Source organism: Lytechinus variegatus, chromosome 12 (assembly GCF_018143015.1).
Source record: "Lytechinus variegatus isolate NC3 chromosome 12, Lvar_3.0, whole genome shotgun sequence".
Taxonomy (NCBI): domain Eukaryota; kingdom Metazoa; phylum Echinodermata; class Echinoidea; order Temnopleuroida; family Toxopneustidae; genus Lytechinus; species Lytechinus variegatus.
Genome location: NC_054751.1, coordinates 5,079,910 through 5,100,623, shown reverse-complemented (window position 1 = coordinate 5,100,623; position 20,714 = coordinate 5,079,910). Strand labels below are relative to the sequence as shown.

General features: G+C 37.7%; 2 protein-coding genes across 2 annotated transcripts; one reads left to right on the top strand and one right to left on the bottom strand.

Annotated features, from left to right (window-relative positions):
• The first annotated feature begins 1,415 nt into the window (after window positions 1-1,415).
• On the top strand, window positions 1,416-1,916 carry LOC121425269. The gene has a single exon (XM_041621293.1). It carries the CDS (start codon window positions 1,416-1,418, stop codon window positions 1,914-1,916), a length of 501 nt encoding a protein of 166 aa, XP_041477227.1.
• A 4,435-nt stretch (window positions 1,917-6,351) lies between these two features.
• LOC121424731 (G-protein coupled receptor 12-like) lies at window positions 6,352-11,123 on the bottom strand. The gene is made up of 2 exons (XM_041620484.1): window positions 9,383-11,123; window positions 6,352-7,285 (listed from the first exon to the last, which is right to left on the bottom strand). The coding sequence occupies exons 1-2, from the start codon at window positions 9,587-9,589 to the stop codon at window positions 6,518-6,520; spliced, it is 975 nt and encodes a 324-aa protein (XP_041476418.1). The 5' UTR covers window positions 9,590-11,123; the 3' UTR covers window positions 6,352-6,517.
• Window positions 11,124-20,714: the final 9,591 nt, after the last annotated feature.

The following is a 20,714-nucleotide window of genomic DNA, read 5'->3' as shown; positions in this document are numbered from 1 at the left end:
TGGGTCTCAGCAGTGTGTAAATTGGGGTAATAGGGGTAAGAAATGACAGTGGGTGAAGGAAGCTGATGGGAAAAGGGTCAACAGATCGTTTAGCCTCCCTCCTACAGGTCCGTCCCTCCCCCTCCTGTTGAGATTGATTGCTATTGCACGTACGCATTAAGAGCAGAGCGGATTGTCAATTTGATAATAAAGTCTGAAAATTAGGTTATCATCTTTTACCTATTAATTATTCAATCAACAATCTGCTACTAAATCAACTCAATCAAGGTGATCAATCAACTATTCAACTTTTTCAATAAATTATCAATCAAACATGCAGCTTTTTCAATTAATCATTTCATAAATCATCATAATTAGTCAAGTTTTTAATAATCATTCAATGGAAAAAGACCCAAAACCATAAGTCATTTGACATTGAAGTCTTAAATATCATCTAGGAGACAGAAAGGGGTGGAGGGCGGGGGTGCGTACATGACATGTAATTTGCAAGATAACACAGAGAAGAATGCCCCTTCAACCCAGTCTCACCGCCTTGCATGTTACAGGAACCATTCACATTACTCTGACTCTCACAAGCACAGTTGCTAAGATCCACATAACAAACTAAAAATGATACACTAAAATTACAATTCCTGTTTAGATGTACTCATGCATTACATTTCAATTTAGTAACTCATGAAATTTGCTTAAGAAACCAAAACTGATCTCAATTCATCAGTAATTTAGCATAACACCCTTAACTTTGCAACTTCCAAAGGACTCAACTCTAAAAAGAAAATGAGCGTTACAGTACTGTTCTACATAACTATTAAAAAAATCTTAAGATATTTTTATAGCCCCGTATTTTCCTCGATTCCTTTTCATTGGCACGATTGGCAGGCGTTTTGTCTGATACTATTTCAGCTTATATGATGTAGCACTTTGTGTATTTTAGATTCCAAAACTCCTTCCCATTAGACGATGCGAAAGGATCTCGATCACTCCTAACATACTTTTCAAAAGTAAACAAGAAAGAGGAAAAGGACACTACTGAGTCAACTCAAGCAAGTGGAGGTTTGCCAGAGTCCTCCACAATCCACGAAAACCCTGCCATATGGTAGAAGGGACAAGAAACCGAAGTTCTTTTAAAAGAAAAACCCAATCAGCCTACTTCAGCTAACTTCCAGAAAGACAATCACGGCAGGCAGTTTCGCCCTGAGTGGTATGCCTCATACCAATGGTTAGAGTGGGAGCAAGCAACAAATAACGGTGACGTAGCGGCATTTTGCCATGTATGCCGATCAAGGGTGCTTGCGAAAAATTCCAAGTGGTGGAAGAGAAGAAGAGGAGTCTAAGAGGTTTTCAGCAAGAAGGGGTTTTCAAACTGGAAAAAGGCAATTGAGCGAAGTGAAAGCCATCGCTTACTTACATACAAAATGAACCAGATCTGGCATGGGAGAAATATTGCTGAGATTCTTGACCACACTGCAAAAGAAGAGATGGAAAAGAACACGAAGTATCTTCATGCGATCTTCTCCACTTTGCAGCATCTTGCCAAACAGGGATTGCCCATGCGAGGACACACTGACCACAGCAGCAACTTCCACACTTTATTGACATTGCGATGCAAGGACATTGAAGGTTTCGACCGGTGGCTCAAAAGGAAGTCGTCATGGACCTCACACCAGATGCAAGAGGAGATGATCGATATGATGTCCAGATCTTTGATGCGTGAGTTGGCTAAGGAAATGCATGGGAAGGCATACGCGATCATTGCTGATGAAACCACTGATGTGTCCAGGTTGGAGCAACTTTGTATTTGCGTCCGCATTGCAACAGGCGAGCTGCTGGTAGAAGAGAACGTCCTTGGCATGTACGCGAATGATAAGTGTGACGCAGAGTCCGTTTACAAGACTATCAAAGACGCATCAATATAACCTCCCCCTCTCTCTGCCGGGCTGCAAGCTTTGATGGAGCATCAACATTCCAAGGAAAAAGAAGTGGTGTCGCGAGCCGACTGTAAGAGGGGAATGATCAGAGAATCAACACCACACACTGTGCCACGTGCACTGCATTAATTAGCTGTCCAAGATATGGTAAAGAATGTTCCAACCTCCGTAACTTCCTGACCACCGTAACGGACCTGATCAACTTCTTCAGAGATTCCCCCAACGCAATGTGCTATAGTAAAAACAGTCGCAGAAGCACTGGGCTCGCCACAAAGACATGTGAGGCTGCTTTGCCCCACCCGATTCACAGTCAAATTCAAGGCCTTCAGCAGTATCAAAGAGCAACTACAGGTGGTGAAAGAATCCCTGATAGAAATTTAAAATACGTCAACTGATCGAGACATGCAGTCACGAGCCAATGGATTCCTCAACGCCGTTTCCATCTCCGACTTCACGATTTCTCTCATCATCAGTCTTGCTATCTCTGAACTGAGCGACCGACTCAGTACGGCAATCCAAGGATCTCGTCTGTTAGCCGGACAGGGGGTCTGGCTTACGAGGGTTGCCATCAATCAGCTGAAGGCAATGAGGACGGAGACGGTGTTCGATGACACTTGGAGCAAAACAGTCATCTATGAAGAACGGGAAGAACAGCATGACCCCGAGCTACCCCGACAGTCTAAAGCACCGTCGCGACGGTATGAGCAGAGTGACCCACATATCTTCAAAACTCCTAAAGATCTCTACCGAAGTGTATGGTTCGAGGCTTTAGAATTTGTGATCAGTGGGCTGCATGGAGGAATGCATTTCGTCAAAATGCATCCCCTGTCTTGTTGGCCACAGGAGGCCTCTTGACGACAGCCTGGACCGAAAACAAGGTGTCATCTGAGTCCCTAGATTGTGTGGTGAAGCACTACAAGGATGATCTTGATGGCTCTTGTCTTGACGCGCAGTTACAGAGTACTAGATAATCTGGCGTCGGAAACGTCCAAGCAGTCCACTGCGTCAACATCTTCCGTGGACAAGATCATCGAAACTCTTGGAACATCTTCCATGAAGCCGATGATTCCAGAGGTCATGAAGCTAGTGAAGCTGTATCTTACACATCCCGCCACATCTGTTACAGCTGAACGCTCATTCAGCATACTCCGTCAGCTGAAAACGTATCTCCGATCGACAATGAGCCAGCGAAGGTTGAACTCTCTTCTGACAGACAAAGCTGACATGTGCGACATGTGTGAACTAGTCAATGAGTTCATTAGTAGCGGAGATAGCAAGAGAAATAACACATTTGCACATCTTAAAAAGGACTAAATAGTTGAGCACAGTCATGACAGTGATCATTGAAAATTATCATGACATTCAAAGTTTATCCGATATTTTGTACTTTTTCTATAAGTAGCCTTTTCATTTTCTTTCAATTTTTGTTCGTTTATGTATCATCTGGATGGAATCTTTTGGATCTTGCAGGACGTTGAGGGGAAGCAAGTGGTTTTTACAAACGATGTGTGCATTACACATTTTAGAAGAGTGATTGTATTTGAGTACAGAGTAGAGTGAGCTCTCCCATATAGATTCTTTTTTTTTTATAATTACGAAATGAAAACAAGATATCAGTATGGTACAATAATTTTATAGCCTTATATAATAAATTATCTCAATGCTGCAAGCCTGGACAAATAATATCGTAGCGTATAGCTTAATATTAGCCGTAGACCAATACTGATATTTTCATTATTTTGCCCTTCCTGGTATGTATGTCGAGTACAAATAGATGTGTTACACTTCTACAAATCCTTGAGAAACACACTGGAATATAATTAGATGATGTTTGAGGGCTTGCATGGTGATGTGTACCGGATGTCGTGTACGGTATACACCAAGTGGAGTCTAAATGGATAGAGGAAGAAGTAAAATTGATAGGTGAGAAATTGGAAGATTGAGCTTAGGTCCTATAGTAATATTTCTTGAAAATGTGTGTACTTCTGAAAATGACTGTAAAACAGGAAAGGTTATATATCCCTGGTTATAGAGTTAAAGAAGTTTGAGTAGTTGGATTATTGGATAAATGAGAAGATGCTAGCTTGAGTCGGCGAATGGAGTACTCATCTGTCAACTACTCAAGCCTCTTCAGCCTTTTCTTGTTTACTGTCTTTTCTTTACTGTCTTTTTCAGGACTACGCTCATTTTAAACAAAAAATTACTCGACTTTCAACTGTCCTCTTCCTTCGAATTCCCTATCAATTTCACTTCTTCCTCAATCCACTTTTTCGAAAACTCACATGGTGTACCGTCAACCACATCCGCTATTGGAATGTAATTGTTTTCGTCTAAATAATGTTACATAATGTACATTATGAACTGCGGTAGTTTTTTGTTAATAAGTTCATGATTATTTACAAATGAACATTTCCTGGAATTTTATATTCATCATTTCCTAGATATGGCTATATTTTCCCCAGAAAATATGTAAAGAAAAAAAGATTTTGAAGGAGTCATCCAAAAGTGCTTCCCATGCAGCCATACAAAACATGCAAAAGGAAACACATAAGTCGAGTAATGTTTTAAACTTAAATGATTTTCAGAAAAGTTTTAAATTGTTAGACAAATAAGCTTGTCATATTTCTTTTTCCTCCAGTTACAAAATATGAAACGTATTGCCCATGCATGCATGGATAATCAGGGACTATCGCCAATGCTGATGTCAGAAATGATTTGCATAGAATGGGGATTTAAGTGCTTATCGACGTCTGGCACGTCAGAACAGTATGACATTTTGAATTTGAAAAGACATTCATTGGAATTTCTTTTGTTTTTGTTGTTACACTTCTTCTGCTTAATAGGCCTACACTGTTAAAAAAACGTGATTTTACAGAAAATAAACAGAAGATTTTGCAGAAAGCAATAACAGAATCATTCTGTAAATTCATAAAACAGGAATTTATCTGTAATTTAACAGAACAGGTCTGTTTAAAATGGGGAAAAGGATGTTTTATTCAAGGAAATTTGTAAGATTCCATACTCCAAATACCAATTTCTTGTAAGATTACGCAAATCGGTAAGATTACAGGTGTTCTCGAGACTCTGCTGCAGGAACTTCTTTTATTTTTTTCTAACAGTGTACACTCCTTGTCCTGACAGGAATTACTGTACTTGGAACTTATGATGATTGTGCTCTCTCGCGTCTTCCGTGTACGTAAATATACATAAATACATGTTTCTGAAAGGATATTGCATGAAAAATGTAATATCTGGTATTTTGAGTCAAATAAAATATAAGCGTAATACGTAATTTAATTGATCATACATGAAAACTACATTCTGAAGCGATCGTTTTGCGCGTAGATTTCATAGGTTCTCATAAATTATGAGTATAGTCTTTCGTAGTGAATTCTATGTTTGATTCTCAAGAAATTTATTTTTGAATGCTCTTAGAAACTCAACTTTTATACTCCATTTTTCCACAAAGTCTTACCGTGGGGGTCCCACACGGCCTCTCCCGCTCGATCGCTCGGTATCTCACGCTGTCAAAAATATTGTGCCCCCTTCGTGATTTTGCCCCCCCCCAAAAAAAAAAAATGAAAGTGTTCCGGCGCGCCTGCCGTCAGCGAACCTAAGTCCCCCACGTAAGTCCTGCCCCTATTCTGACTTCCATGAACACATTGATGAGATCCACTTGAAAAAAGTGAAAATTGTATTTCATGTTCACTCATGCATTAAATTTCAATTCAATAATTCTTGAAATTTGCTCTAAAACCTAACTTGATAATGCTTGATCATTAATATATCAAAGCACCCTCAACTTTGCAAGTTCCAAGAGACTCGCATCTCAAAACAAAGAAATTGGAAGGCTAATTCCTGCCCACCCTAATTTTCATACCCTTTGTTTCAGTGGGGAGTGCTCGCTCAAGCATAAATAGTTTTCCAACTTTTTGGTGTCATTTGAAAGTTGACTATTGACTTCCATATAAGTGTTTTCCCCCAAAGTGATATATTTTTTTTATTTGGCAGCTATTTCAAAAGTGTATAGGTTTTGGGGGGACCCGCTGTAGTTCTTTGGTCATTCAGTCAATTGCTTTCAATTCACTTCGATCCTAGATTTTCTTTTCTTTTTTTATTTGTGGTTTGTTTATAAAATAAAAGTTGTAAATGTCACAATTCGGTCATTCTGAATATTCATAACCAGTTTTCGTCTAACAAATTCTAAACTGTTAGTACTTTTTGGTAATTAAACTTGTGAATTTCATCCAATTCAGCAAAATATGTCAACATACTACTATTTTTTGAAAAATAAAACACAAGTAAAGCTAAATGCACATAATGGTTTGATATAGGACTTGAACAGTCAGGGGCCCGTTGCAGAGAGAGTTGCAATCAATCGCAACTCTGAAAATCACGCGCAACTTGATTTTCAACCAATCAACAGCGCGCATTTGGGACTTGCGATTGATTTTTTGACTTGCGTTTAAACGCAACTCTTTCTGCAACAGGCCCCAGGACAATGTTCAACCGATGAAGGGTATGAACAACAGCCACGAGAATTATTTTCTACATATATGGCGAGCCATATCTACTACCCCGTTGAAAAGCTAGGTGGAAACAACATAGATACCATGTTCGCGAACTCCACCGCTGCCTTTACATGCCTTAAGATCGGGGGCGGTACTCTCCTGCGTTTGGAGTGACAGCTCATTCCTCTCACTTTCTGCTTTACGACTCGAAGGTTTGCGCGTGGGGTTGCAGCAATTAATGAGATTGCGGAAATCGGTTAGTCTAGTCCAGTATATGATTGGATTAAGAATTCCGTTGAGTCCAAGCAGACCTCTTGCCACGTTGGCAAAGGCCCTGAAACTAGAATTGAGCTTGAATGTATTGAAGTTGAAAACCCAGTCTGGTCTGACGTAGCTTATGAAGAAACTAAGACTAAGCGGGAGCGAACAGGCGATATTTGTTCCAACGACGAGCGCGAAAGTAATCAGCACTTTTTTATTCTGTTTGATGCGTTGTAGCAGCAAGCGGTTGGACAGCCCAACTTTGTGAGCGGCGTTTAAAATTGTCCAGTATACCGTTACATAGCACGCGGTGCAGATTGCATGGGATGCAAATGAGACAATAGGCAAAATGAGCGTTTCAATGTCAACGCGTTCATCCTTGTTGAATAGTTTGATAGCTGTGAATGTCCCAAGTGGAACTAACCAAAATGCAATGCTGGCTACAACACAGCGTGGTGCGGTGACGAGGTTACGCTTGTTGAATGGATCAAAACGGATAATGATGAAGCGATGAATGGCGACCGCTAGCGCGCTGAATATCCCAGTAATCACCACTGCGCGCGATCCCAAGTGAAGTATTGAAATCTGAAATGAAATAGAAGTAAAATGAAGAATATATTTAGATGATTACATGTAGGTACGCAAAGAACGGTTACTGCAGGAGACTTGCGTTATTCATGGCGCCTTTAATATTATGGTCTTTACCGGGGTGCGAAATTATTTTTTCCACCGCAGTTGTGGAAGCCAATATGAATATTCATGACTTGCGTATTCGGTATAAGAGTACGCATGCGCGTGGACGTAATTTTTTACAAAATTTGTTGCAATCGCCATGAATGAATCGGCACCTTCATATGGCCGATACCCTGTTAGCCTTAGGTCTATATGTAGATTCAATTCTTAAACACTTTTAACTTGCCACTTATGACAGGAAAATGCTATAGTATAGGCTATGGCTAGCGTATATAACTTTATCTCAAATCTGGACCTGCCTATATGCCTGCGGCCGATTAATGCCATGGTTAACTTAGAATTGGTTTATTCCGAACTTCACGTTTACTTGTAAACGTTAGGCCAATGAGCTGGTAGCCTTGCATGAGTCTAGTCTAGCAACACAATTGCCGATTTGAAGCATGGGAAATTAAAAACTTAATAATTGGTAAAAATGCAGATTTTGTTGATCAAGACGGGGATGAAAATCGAGAGTTTACTCTGCGATTGCAATATAATGAGCCTATAGCCATCCGTGCATGTTCTGCTCACTGTGCCTGACGTTAGACGTTTCGTGCTGATACAGCGTAGATCAGTCTATCAAGGTCTAGAGACTAGACTAGATCTAAAATAAATTTATTTAGATCTCGGACTAATTTTGTATAGGCCTACGGACTAGACCAATTTTAAGGCTACTATTATAAGCTAATTGGTCTAACCTAATTTTAAACGGTATAAGATCGGGATTAACCAGTTCGAAGTTAACCATGGCATTAGCCGGCATAGACAGGTCTAGATTTGAAATAAACATGGTTAATTCGCTAGCCTATAGCTTTAAGTGTTTAAGAATTGGATATAGATATCTATCTAATCCAATAAGGCCTATGTAACTATAAGGGTACCGGTAATTTGAGGGTGATGATTCATTTGTGGAAACGTGAACGCTATAACGCGACGACCACTGACAATTAATTTTGTCAAGTCCATAAACATGCGAATTCTTATTCCAAAGGCGCAAGTCATGAATAAATTGGCTTCCACAACTGCGGTGGGAAAAAATACTGTCGCTGTCGGCGTCTTTGATAAATTGTGAACCTGCGGCATTGTAAACAACAATTTACAAGTACAAAAAAAATGAATGATTACGCGTAATACAATAATAACTTGTCAATGTTCCGTTATCTCGAAGGCCAAGACTATTCATTTTTCTCAAATCCAGTTTTAATAAACATTTGAATATAACAGGAATAGAGAGCTACAAAGTAGGCTAGCAACAAAAACATGTCAAAGAAAGCAGGGTGATGGTCTGTGATGCAATGTCCCCTCCTTTACCGTGCAATCAATTTAAGACCTGCAAAAGAATTTAAAGGGACTGAAATAAAGACTTGGCAATTTACTTTGCAAATTAAAGTGGGAGGGGGGGGGGGACCGAGAGCCAGCTTAAGTGTTCGGGTAGCCATAGGCCCCATATACCCTGTCCACTTTAGATGACATTGATTATGAACACTCTGAGGACAAAGTTGAAACTTTCTGGACTTACATCACTATTCGAAAACTATTCGAAAACACCGTGCACCAATTAAGGCAGAAAGGTGCACAACTTTACCAGCACGAAGTGTTTTAAGTTATGAAATATGGCGCCAGTAAAGCTGTGCATTTTTTTATAGGAGTGTTTGTGATGAATTAAAAAGGCAACTTGATTGTCTAAACAATATTGAGAACTCCTAGCTGTTTTGTTTGTTTTGTAGTAGTCTTTATTCAGTTCACAAACACATATAATCTGAAGAAAAAAGTATAACAAAAAATATTACATAAATTATTACAGTTCACCAGATACATACGAAACAACTTGAAGAAATGAATATACCACCACATTTAAATGCCAACTATCAATGACTTCCTATACCTGAGCAATTTTGATCAAATAAAAGTTAATGAGTGGTCTTTTCACTAGCATAGGCAGATACTTACATCTATGTCTCGTAGATATGAAAGAAGAATAGCAATGATCGTGAGGACTGATGTAATGCAATCGACAATGGCGATATTACAAGTGAAGATATTCTGTGTCTTCCTCAGCTTTTTGCTGGCAATGATGGCAGCCACAGTGGCTGCATTCATGCCGACGCTGATGCCGTGAATTGCAACGAGGACACTATAGGTACTAAGACTGGACATTCCAGATATATTGATCTGAGCTCCGATTAGAAATAGTAACGGTGGTGGAACTGATGGTGCGTTAATACCTCGTTGTGATGAAATTATTGTGTTTGTAAAATAAAATCCTCTCAAATGATTCTGAGATTTAAAGGTTTATTGTTCTACAGATCTGGATACAGCTTCAGTAGAAACAGAAACCTTCAAAGTCGGCTTCGGATGATAGCCCCGCAGTTTAATTGTTGGGATTCTTTAAGGATTTGGCTTTGATGCTTCCAATCCAAAAATCACATCGATTTCTGTTCATTTCGAATTTCAACCTCACACTCTTATAGGGCCTTGCAGTTTATTTGTTCATTATTATGTTTCATCTGAACAAATCTAGAGCAAAGTATTTGCTGCAAATGTCTTTGCTAACTTTAAAAAAAGTTTTAATTACATTACTTTGTTGGTGATCAAAGAATGCTGTCATGCCTTCTTTTTGGTCACACAGTATACGCCAACAATGCCCAGCTGAAAAATGACGGCATGTTTTCATAGAAAGATCGACCATGCTTTTATTATTATAATTTCTAATAATTAATGGACCTTCATGTTTTCTTTTTTAATAGTCATTACCTATGAAAAGAAATAACAATATAATGCCCATCAAAAGAAAACAAAAATTCCACTCTAATCAACGTCAAGATGACACAAAAAACGAGGTTTGATGAGAAAGAGTGGCCCATCTTTAGAAAACACGGAGCTTCGTGAGATAACAAGTGTTTATCCACCATTGTGAGTGGATTCGACGTTCGACTGATGGTCAATCTCTTTCTCGTGTAGTTTTCGCCTCTCTCAATAGATCTTGTTTGGTTAAGCAAAGTAATAATGATGACTCGGTCGGGTAGGTAAGTAGATTTTGCCAATTGTAGGCCTATATGAATAGCCTGGAAAACGATGAGTTAGTAAAATCGCAGATATGAGCGAATAGATGAGGAGATTTCATTTCGGGTGGGGCGAATTTGGAATATGTTTAGTGTGCAGCCCCATCGGAATCTGAGCCCATACCATAAGACCTGAAGTTTCTATGAAATGAGGGGGTTAAGATAGGCTTGACGGCCCTCTGCATTTGAGGGCGCTTGGAAACTCGAAAATTATATATAGGGGGTCTTCGAGAACTGACGCCTAGATTAGGCTTATAGGAAGGGGGGGGTCATTGAAAATGATGCTTTGGAATTGCTGGCAATTAAATGCGTGATAATGTCGCCTTGGGGTTTAAGGCGAGAACATAACTGAAATACATACCCGCTTGCTGCCATAAAGAACCCCAGAAAAATGTGTGAAATGCCCCTAATTTCTCCTCATTGTATGCTCCCGATGGGGCTTACCTTAACTCAGTAACTGAAAAGAACACAGTGTACCACAGTTCGTGCGTTCACAGTGTGGAACAGAGTGTGAAATCACCTTCACACTGATAATAAATTTGAGCGTTTCAACAGTGTGAATCACATATTCGACTGCGTGAACATGCACGTGGTGAACAGTCACAGTTTGCTGTCGAGGTGTCAACAGTATGGAAGCTTAAAAGTGCCACCGAGATGTTGAGATAATTATCTCGGGAAGTCGACATCTTGATAGCAAAATATAAGATGACGAGATCCTGGATCTCATCATGTCAACATCTTTTAGAAGAGATGATGAGATGACGAGATCCTGGATCTCATCATGTCAACATCTTTTAGAAGAGATGTTGAGATGACGAGATCCTGGATCTCATCATGTCAACATCTTTTAGAAGAGATGTTGAGATGACGAGATCCTGGATCTCATCATGTCGACATCTTTTAGAAGAGATGATGAGATGACAAGATCCTGGATCTCATCATGTCAACATCTTTTAGAACAGATGATGAGATGACAAGATCCCGGATCTCATCATGTCAACATCTTTTAGAAGAGATGTTGAGATGACAAGATCCCGGATCTCATCATGTTGACATCTTGTAGAAAAGATGATGAGATGATGAGATGATCTTGTCATCTCAACATCTCTTCTTAAGATGTTGACATGATGAGATCCAGGATCTTGTCATCTCATCATCTCTTCTACAAGATGTCAACATGATGAGATCCAGGATCTTGTCATCTCATCATCTCTTCTACAAGATGTCAACATGATGAGATCCGGGATCTTGTCATCTCATCATCTCTTCCAAAAGATGTCAACATGATGAGATCCAGGATCTTGTCATCTCATCATCTCTTCTAAAAGATGTCAACATGATGAGATCCGGGATCTTGTCATCTCAACATCTCTTCTAAAAGATGTTGACATGATGAGATCCGGGATCTTGTCATCTCATCATCTCTTCTAAAAGATGTCGACATGATGAGATCCAGGATCTCGTCATCTTATCTTTTGCTATCAAGATGTCGACTTCCCGAGATAATTATCTCAACATCTCGGTGGCACTTTTAAGCTTCCATACAACAGTGTGGAAATATCTTCACACTGTTGAATTTTAGCATTTTAGCAGCAGTGTGAACAATAGATCTATTGAGTCCACTATGTGAACACATCACACCGTGTGACCATGATCATCTCTCTTCCTGATAGGTCCATGCATGCATGGTGACACTGTGTTGGCAGTTGGCAAAGGTTTCAAAGATATTCTCTTAAAGAATCATGTAAAGTCACGTAGCTGGCGTTACTAATTATAAGGAGGGGGGCGTGGGTACTCCGCGCTCAGCGGCTAGCAGCTGCATGTCCACAATTATCATGATTAAATAGTGCATTTTTCTCAGGCGCTTTATAGCGATTGAAAAGCGTTTCATAATAAGTAATTATTATTAAAATAATTTGCATAACTGGCCCTTAGTCACCCATGCACTCCTAGCTTATAGTGCTCGCATTGCCTGTTAAATGAAATACATTCCCGTCCATCGTCAGGATTAAATGGCTTTAAAAACATTCTGTTTCAAGTTATTTACCAAATATTTTTCCAGCTCTTCGTCCTTTTTATTTTGGTAACTGACATACTATCATTTTCACGATTACTTAGTGTTTGCCAAGGGGCGTCGATCCTTTTTTCAGATGGGGGGGGGGGCAAAATCATGAATCAACGTTCCAAAGGCGCTCGATCACACAAAAGGAACAAACTAACCCCACACACATAGGTATATATACATAATGTGTGTGTGTATTAATTTATTTATGTGACTTATGAGAAAGAGACACATATCTCACCAACAAGTTAATGCGAGCGCGAAGCGCGAGCTGAAATTTTTTAGTATACTGACATGAAAACAGGAAAAAAGTACCTGTTTAGGACAATATGTAGTAAATTATGAGAATAGATACATGTATCTCACTACACAGACAATGCGAGTGCCGAGAGCGAGCTGAAATTTCTTTATATTCGGACCTGAAAGCTTGATAGTCTAAGCATTTTTGGTACCAGTGATTAAGATGGGTATCTAAAAGAACAATAGATGCGAGCGCGAAACGCGAGCTGAAAATTTTTAATACCGATCTGAAAAAAAGACAGTTTAATGGACGTTTTTGATAAAGAACAATATATCCAACAAAAGATTATTGCAAATCGAAGCGTGAGTTCTGTTGAGGTTTAGAAATGAAAACGGGACATTCTATTCACCTATTTAATCATGAAAAGTATGGGGTATTGCTACATAAATGATGCGAGCGCGAGCTGAATTTTCTATATTCCAATCTAAAAAGCGGACATTTTGAGCACGAGCACAATTTTAAATAAAGAACGAGATGGTATCTCAATCTCGCTTGCTGATTTCTGTGTAACATTACAATCTTATTTTATTTTTACACATCAGCGGAATAATGGGGGGGGGGGGCAAAACGATGTTTGCCCCCCATATTTTCATTGGTAGGGCGATCGCCCCCCCCCCCTGCCCCCCAGGATCGACGCCTCTGTAAGTGCCCCCTTTTTTCTAGTCTGAATTGTATAAGTTTTAGCTCTCGCTCGCTTTTTTATATTAAGCAAATACATATGCTCTTCAGTGGTTGAAATGTCCCGTTTTCAGGTCTGAATTTCAAACATTTTCAGCTCGCATTTGATTAGTGAGGTACGGATCCGTTTCATTGATTATTTTCTTTCTTGATCTCTCCCCTTTTATTTCCATTTGTCATTTGGTTTTATATTTTATTTGTTACCGTGTATTTTATTTTGCTTTCTGACTGATTTTCTCCTTTTCTTCCTCTTCTTTCCTCTATCCCTCTTGTTCTTCATTCCACCCTTAACAACCCTATCTAGGCCTGGGTATTTTGGGAGATCATGTGGCCGGGGGGGGGCTCTCAGGCCCCTTCCCCCTTGAGACCTCGGTGGTCGATCTCGCTGATAATTGGCACGGAGGTTGTCTGGGACATAATCTACAAATTTCTGTATCAATTTATTTCATCCAAAACGCCGTATTAATGGATTGTGCCATCTTATGCGTAATCTTTTCCACTAATTAAAGCTCCCAATTGTTCTAATTTTTGGTGTAGAAACTCTGTGAAAAAATTGAGACATCAGATCAATTTCTTGTGCATTATCATGTTTTTTTCAATCTATATATTTCTCAGTTTTTTACCTTTTGTTTTTTATTGACGGTTTTTTTTTAACTTTGTCGGGGACTCAATTGAAATCAGAAAACACAATTTAATTGCATTGACTCTGTACACAAAATCATGGTTTTGAGCAATTTTGTCTTACATGCACATATAAAATGTTGCACAATTTTGGAACGGCGTACCCGGGCGTCGCAATGAGCAAGACTTGAAAGTAAAAAGTCAGTGGCGTGGCCAAAAAATTCGCGCGGCAAAAATATTGGGCGTATCGGTTTTTTTTTTTTTTTTTTTTTGGGGGGGGGGGGGGCTCGGCCAAGGCCCCCTCTCGGCCTAGATAGGGTTAATTCCATTTTTTTCCACTGCTATCTCTTCCCCCCACCCTTCCTCTTTTTTCTTGAACTTGTTCATTTTTCCTGATATTTTGCTCGATTCCCCCTTTCTGTTTATCAATATCATGTTCACATATTCTTTTTACATTATTCCTCTCTCTCTCTTTCCCCTAAAGGGAATGTGTACAAAGACTGGAGAAATGACTTGGAATAATTATCATATACTTGCACAATTTTGGCTAATTGAATAAAAAGGGAATGTCATACCGGGATCAACAAGGTATTGAATATGGGGCAATTTTAAAAGGTGCTCTTATTGTTGTATCTAAAATTTTATTTTCAAGTATTGAATCTTTGATAAGGTTAAATTTTCAAAATTTTACTATTCTGAAAGCTAGAACATAGAGGTGCATGAATTTTGCCTTCTTAAACAACAAAATGCGGAGCACATATTGGGTGCAAAATTGTTTCTGTTAGGGACATCAAAATAACCCTCTCACCCTAGCTATTTTACAATCAAATATTTTTTTCCATGTTAATTCACATATGTAAAATAAATTGTATTTATTATAATTGGCATATAAACACACTACAAAAAGTATAATTTTAAATGATAGAAATAAAATGACCACTTTTAAGAGTTTGTAGAACTTTAAAAACAGTATTAAAATATAATATTAAATATAATAATAATTGTGGTGATATATAATTGAGCATGCACACCGTCCAAAGATGGTCACAACTCCCAAGAATGTTCTGTAATCTGATTGGTCCAAATTGGATCATATGATATTCAGCAAATTGTACTATTGCTTCCAAAAAGCATTATCCTGCATTCTGACGTCATTCCAAAAGTACTCTGACGTCTGAGTGTAGGATAGTTTAGATACATTCGGGGCAACTCGGTAACATGGGGGGTGTATAAAACAATGCACGCATTCTTGTGCATAGAGGACCGAAATGTGCTCGCCTCGCCAGAAGGATATTCCGCACTAAGCCTTCCGGCCTCGGTGCGGTGTATCCATTGGCTCTTCTCGCACATCGTTCATTATTTGGCCCTGCATGCATGCGCGCTTATGTGCATTATTTGTATAATATCCACTTATAAATATATTCAATAATATCACAGAGTACGATTATGAGATTGAGGTCATGAGATCAAGGAAAATGACATTGAGACAACATAGACAACCTTCCATCCTTATAAAAGTTTTAGCATTCAATGCTGGGTTTAAACTAACAACTAATGCAAAATAATCAACTTCCCTACCAAAGCCTTATAGATAGTAGATAAAGTATCAAAAATAAAGTAAAAATACTACTAGACCAATATCTTCACATCAAACAGGCTCCAAACATTTGTCTATTTGAAAAGTAGGTCCTTGTACTTCTTCATGCACATCCATAATTGTTACACAGAGTTGTCATCTCCCTTAAACATCTCAATGCTGTCAAAGACAATGAAAATTCTTGATGCGTATAAAGACCATTCTTGTTCAATATCGCCAATCTGATGAACTGTAGAAGGTGGGGTCGTACTAAACCAAATAAGGTAAAGCCGACGACCGAATGACCCGTAACAATAAAACTTTCCTGTACTTGTTTAGGGGTTAATTTCAAGGAATATTTGCCAAGAACGGTTTTGTTTCCAATACTTAAGGGTATATAGGATTTCACACGCCAATACTTGTTAAGGGGTGCATCTTCAGAATATAGAAATTACGTGTTTAGGGTGCTTTTCGAGACCCCATGGTCGCGCATGGTATCCACTCGTGAATGGAAGTGCCCCCCCCCCCGGATTTGATGAGAACCCTATAAAGAGTCTGTGAATACAAAATTGGCATTCGAGGGGCATTACTTAGTTAAATAGAGCAAGCTTTTGATTTTACGCACATATTAGTTTACCAGTAATTAACTAGAAATGAGATTTTTTGCAGAATTTGATCTGTTTTGTAGATTATGCCATGGGTAGTGCGTTTGCCAATTTTCATCAAGTTGGACATCTCACTTTGTGTTTATTGTCTCACGATAATTGTCAATAAGTGTAATATGATTCATTATAAAGTCATGAAAATCCTCAAAATATGATTTAAAAAAATTCATTGTCTCACAATCACTTCCATTGGCCTAGGCATTAGCTTCCATTAGCATCAGCAGTTTTAAAATCATAACCCTAAACTAGCACATCAATGACGTGGAGCTCATCTGGCATCTCGCAACAAAATTTAAAGCAATTTTAATTTCAGCCCAGTTGACCTTGTAGTGAATTATATTGGTGACATAAATTGAAGATATAGAATTGATGAAGAAATGACACAGAAGCATTTTTTTGTGATCTATGAATAAATTTCATATGAATTAAGCATAAATAACTTTCTAGTCAAAATTTCTTAACTCTGTGTAGAACCTTGGTGAACCTCATGTAGCTAGCTCTCAGATGGAACAACAAGTGGAATGCCTCTGGCCGTCTCACCTGCATCACGCGGTTCAATATAGCAGCAGTGCTCACTTTGAATACTACTCTAACTCCCACAAGATGTTCAGTGATACATGGTTACTCTTATTTCCCTTTTTTATGAACTAGACCAATAAACTTACAGAGATATGATGGTTATTCAACAAAAAACCCCAACATGGCCAAAGTTCATTGACCTTACATGACCTTTGACCTTGATCATGTGACCTGAAACTCGAACAGGATGTTCAGTGATACTTGATTACTCTTATGTACAAGTTTCATGAATCAGATCCATAAACTTTCAAAGTTATGATGGTAATTCAACAGATACACCCAATTCGGCCAAAGTTCATTGACCTTTAACCTTGGTCATGTGACCTGAAACGCGCACAGGATGTTCAGTGATACTTGATTACTCTAATGTCCAAGTTTAATGAACTAGACCAATAAACTTTCAAAGTTATGATGGTAATTCAACAGATACCCCCGATTCGGCCAAAGTTCATTGACCCTAAATGACCTTTGACCTTAATCATGAGACCTGAAACTTGCACAAAATTTTCAGTGATGCTTGATTACTATTATGTCCAAGTTTCATGAATCACATCCATAAACTTTCAAAGTTATGATGGGAATTCAACAGATATCCCCAATTCGGCCAAAGTTCATTGACCCTAAATGACCTTTGACCTTGGTCATGTGACGTGAAACTCATGCAGGATGTTCAGTGATACTTGATTAACCTTATGTCCAAGTTTCATGAACTAGGTCCATACATTTTCTAAGTTATGATGACATTTCAAAAACTTAACCTCAGGTTAAGATTTCGATGTTGATTCCTCCAATATGGTCTAAGTTCATTGACCCTAAATGACCTTTGACCTTGGTTATGTGACATGAAACTCTAATAGGATGTTCAGTAATACTTGATTAACCTTATGGCCAAGTTTTATTAACTAAGTCCATATACTTTCTAAGTTATGACGTCATTTCAAAAACTTAACCTCAGGTTAAGATTTGATGTTGACGCCGCCGCCGCCGTCGGAAAAGCGGCGCCTATAGTCTCACTTTGCTTCGCAGGTGAGACAAAAATAATCAAAATCAATCAACAAATAAGTAATTTTTGTGAGTTTTGAAAATATATGAATAAATTAGCCTATTTAATGAATTTCAAAATTCTGTTTTGAAATTTTGTATCACCACCTAAAGCTATCAAATAAAGCAAACAAAATTGAAATTGATCAAAAAATGAAAAAAAAAATGTTATGAATAATTTTGCATAAATTAGCATAAATAATTTTCCAGACAAAATTTCATGTACAAGTTTGGTGAACCTCATGCAGCTCTACCAGATTGAAAAAAAAATCAAAATCGGTCAACAAATAAAGGGGTATTTTCTTTGATTTCTGAATAAAATTCGCATAAATTAGCATAATTTTATACTGAAAATTTCAAAATTCTATGTACAAGTACGGTGAACCTCTTGAAGTTCTACCAGATGGAAGAAACAAAATCTAAATCGGTCAACAATTAAAGAAGAAAAAGCATTTTATGTGAATTTCTAAAAATATGAATAAATTAATTTCACATAAAGTAGCATAAAAATTGTTCTGGTAAAAATTTCAAAATTCTGTGTAGAAGTTTGGTGAACCTCATGAAGTTATACCAGATGGAAGAAACAAAATCAAAATTTGTCAACAATTAAATAAGAAAAAGCATTTTATGTGAATTTCTAAAAATATGAATAAATTAATTTCACATAAATTAGCATAAAAATTGTCCGTTACAATTTCAAAATTCTGTGTGGAAGTTTGGTGAACCTCATGCAGCTTTACCAGATGGAAGAAAAAAATCAAAATTGGTCAACAAATAAAGAAGCATTTTATGTGAATTTTTAAAAATTTGCATAAATTAATTTTCCATTAATTAGCATAAAAATTGTTCTGGTAAAAATTTCAAAATTCTGTGTAAAAGTTTGGTAAACCTCATGAAGTTCAACCAGATGGAAGCAAAAAATTCAAAATCGGTCAACAAATGAAGAAGCATTTTTTGTGAATTTTGAAAAATGCACATAATTCAAAATTCACGTAAATTAGCATACTTAATGAATTTCAAATTTCTGTGTAGTAGTTTTGAATCCCCCACCTAGTGCTATCATATATAGCAAACAGAATTGAAATCGGACTTGAAGTGGCGAAGAAGTAGCATTTTGAAATTGAAGACAGACGAAGGACGCCACAGCATAAGCTCATCTTGCCCTTCGGCTTCGGGCCGGATGAGCTAAAAAGGCAAGGTAGGGAGGAAGTGACTGAAGGGGGGGGGGGGGTGGGAGAAGGGCGAATTCAACTCCACTTTGTCCTGCATGATTACATGTATATGCGGCATTTACATAAAATTTGCAACATTCCAGAATGCAGTTCATAAATGACAAAATATTTCATAAGCATATGCTGGTAACACATTTCTTCACATAAATATAAAAATTATTATTTCCAGCAAAAGTGAATGTGTAATAAAGAATACTGAGTTTGCATTTTCTATATCATTATTATTACTATAATGATAACTATACAGTATGGCAAAAGTACTTTCTTTTGAAATAAAAATTGAAATCAAAATATTGGAAAAATGAAACTTTAACACAATTTAAAAATACATAAAGAAATAATTTCAATACTTATTCGTTTTTTACATGTCAAGAAACACTAAGAATGTATTTACAAATAAAAAAGCATATTTGGCAATTCAAAATATTGAATCATTGTAAAAAAAATATGTGCAAGTTATGCCCAAACTTAGCAAATATCCTTATTTGAAAAATCACAGTATTCAAGCAATTATTTCAAGAGAATCTTCAAAATCAAGCAAAATTCTATCATCATAATCTAGATTTAGCAAGTCCTGACATAATTAAAGCACCACAAATGAGCACAAATGAACAATGACTGAAATTTAGAGTTTGCTGAAAATTACAAACATCAAGCAGATACGCATCTGCAGCACATATAGGGGGGGGGGGGGGGGGGTGGAGAAAAAAAGGGTTAACAAAAGAACAAGTTTATTCTGCTCAATATCTCTGAGCAATTACTAATGTTCTACCATAATCACTTAGCACATAATTTGCAAATGAATGACTGTAATGTTGTGGGTGAAGAGCCAGCTAAGTTTTGGAGTGACCTTGTCAATGGCTGAGATCTTGTCCTCAAGATCTATGGTTTTTACAATGTATTTAATTGTGCAAACACCAACTTGTAAACATGATTTTTCCAGCTCTTGCTGTGTTTCATGCATGATTGTTAACATGTTTGATTATCAATAAAGACAATTTTTTTAACTGAATTGAATGGCTGAGATCATAAAGGAAAGGGTATCGTCTCTGCCAGCATGATTAGCACTACTGCATCTTCAATTTCTTTAGATTTTTTTTTTTTTGGGGGGAAGGGGATAGCCAATACAAACCACACATCTGATTATTTCCATACTATGTAGATTTCATTTCACACCAGAACCTTATACAATGGTAGACTGGTATTAATTTACAACTAAAATTAATACATGTATACAAGATAGAAAATAGTACGAATCTCATTTACATGGAATGATCATTGGTTTTTAGAAATATGACGACAGTTTCATTCGCGACCCTCCAACTCTATTTTGAACTTTTTTTTCCCTCAACTCTTTTTCCTTTCAAGCTTTTTTTCCCCTCCTCAGTAGTGAAATGATTTGTTTCAAAGGATGGTAAAACTTTAAAAGAAATTAATCCAGGCAGATGTTTCATAAAGCTGTTCG

Excerpts from the sequence above, each read along its gene's own strand:
- LOC121425269 (XM_041621293.1), top strand. The coding sequence starts at position 1,416 with ATGAACCAGATCTGGCATGGGAGAAATATTGCTGAGATTCTTGACCAC.
- LOC121424731 (XM_041620484.1), bottom strand. The coding sequence starts at position 9,589 with ATGTCCAGTCTTAGTACCTATAGTGTCCTCGTTGCAATTCACGGCATC. Across the intron at positions 7,286-9,382 it reads CATATCTACGAGACATAGAT|ATTTCAATACTTCACTTGGG; the intron begins GTAAGTATCTGC and ends ATTTCATTTCAG.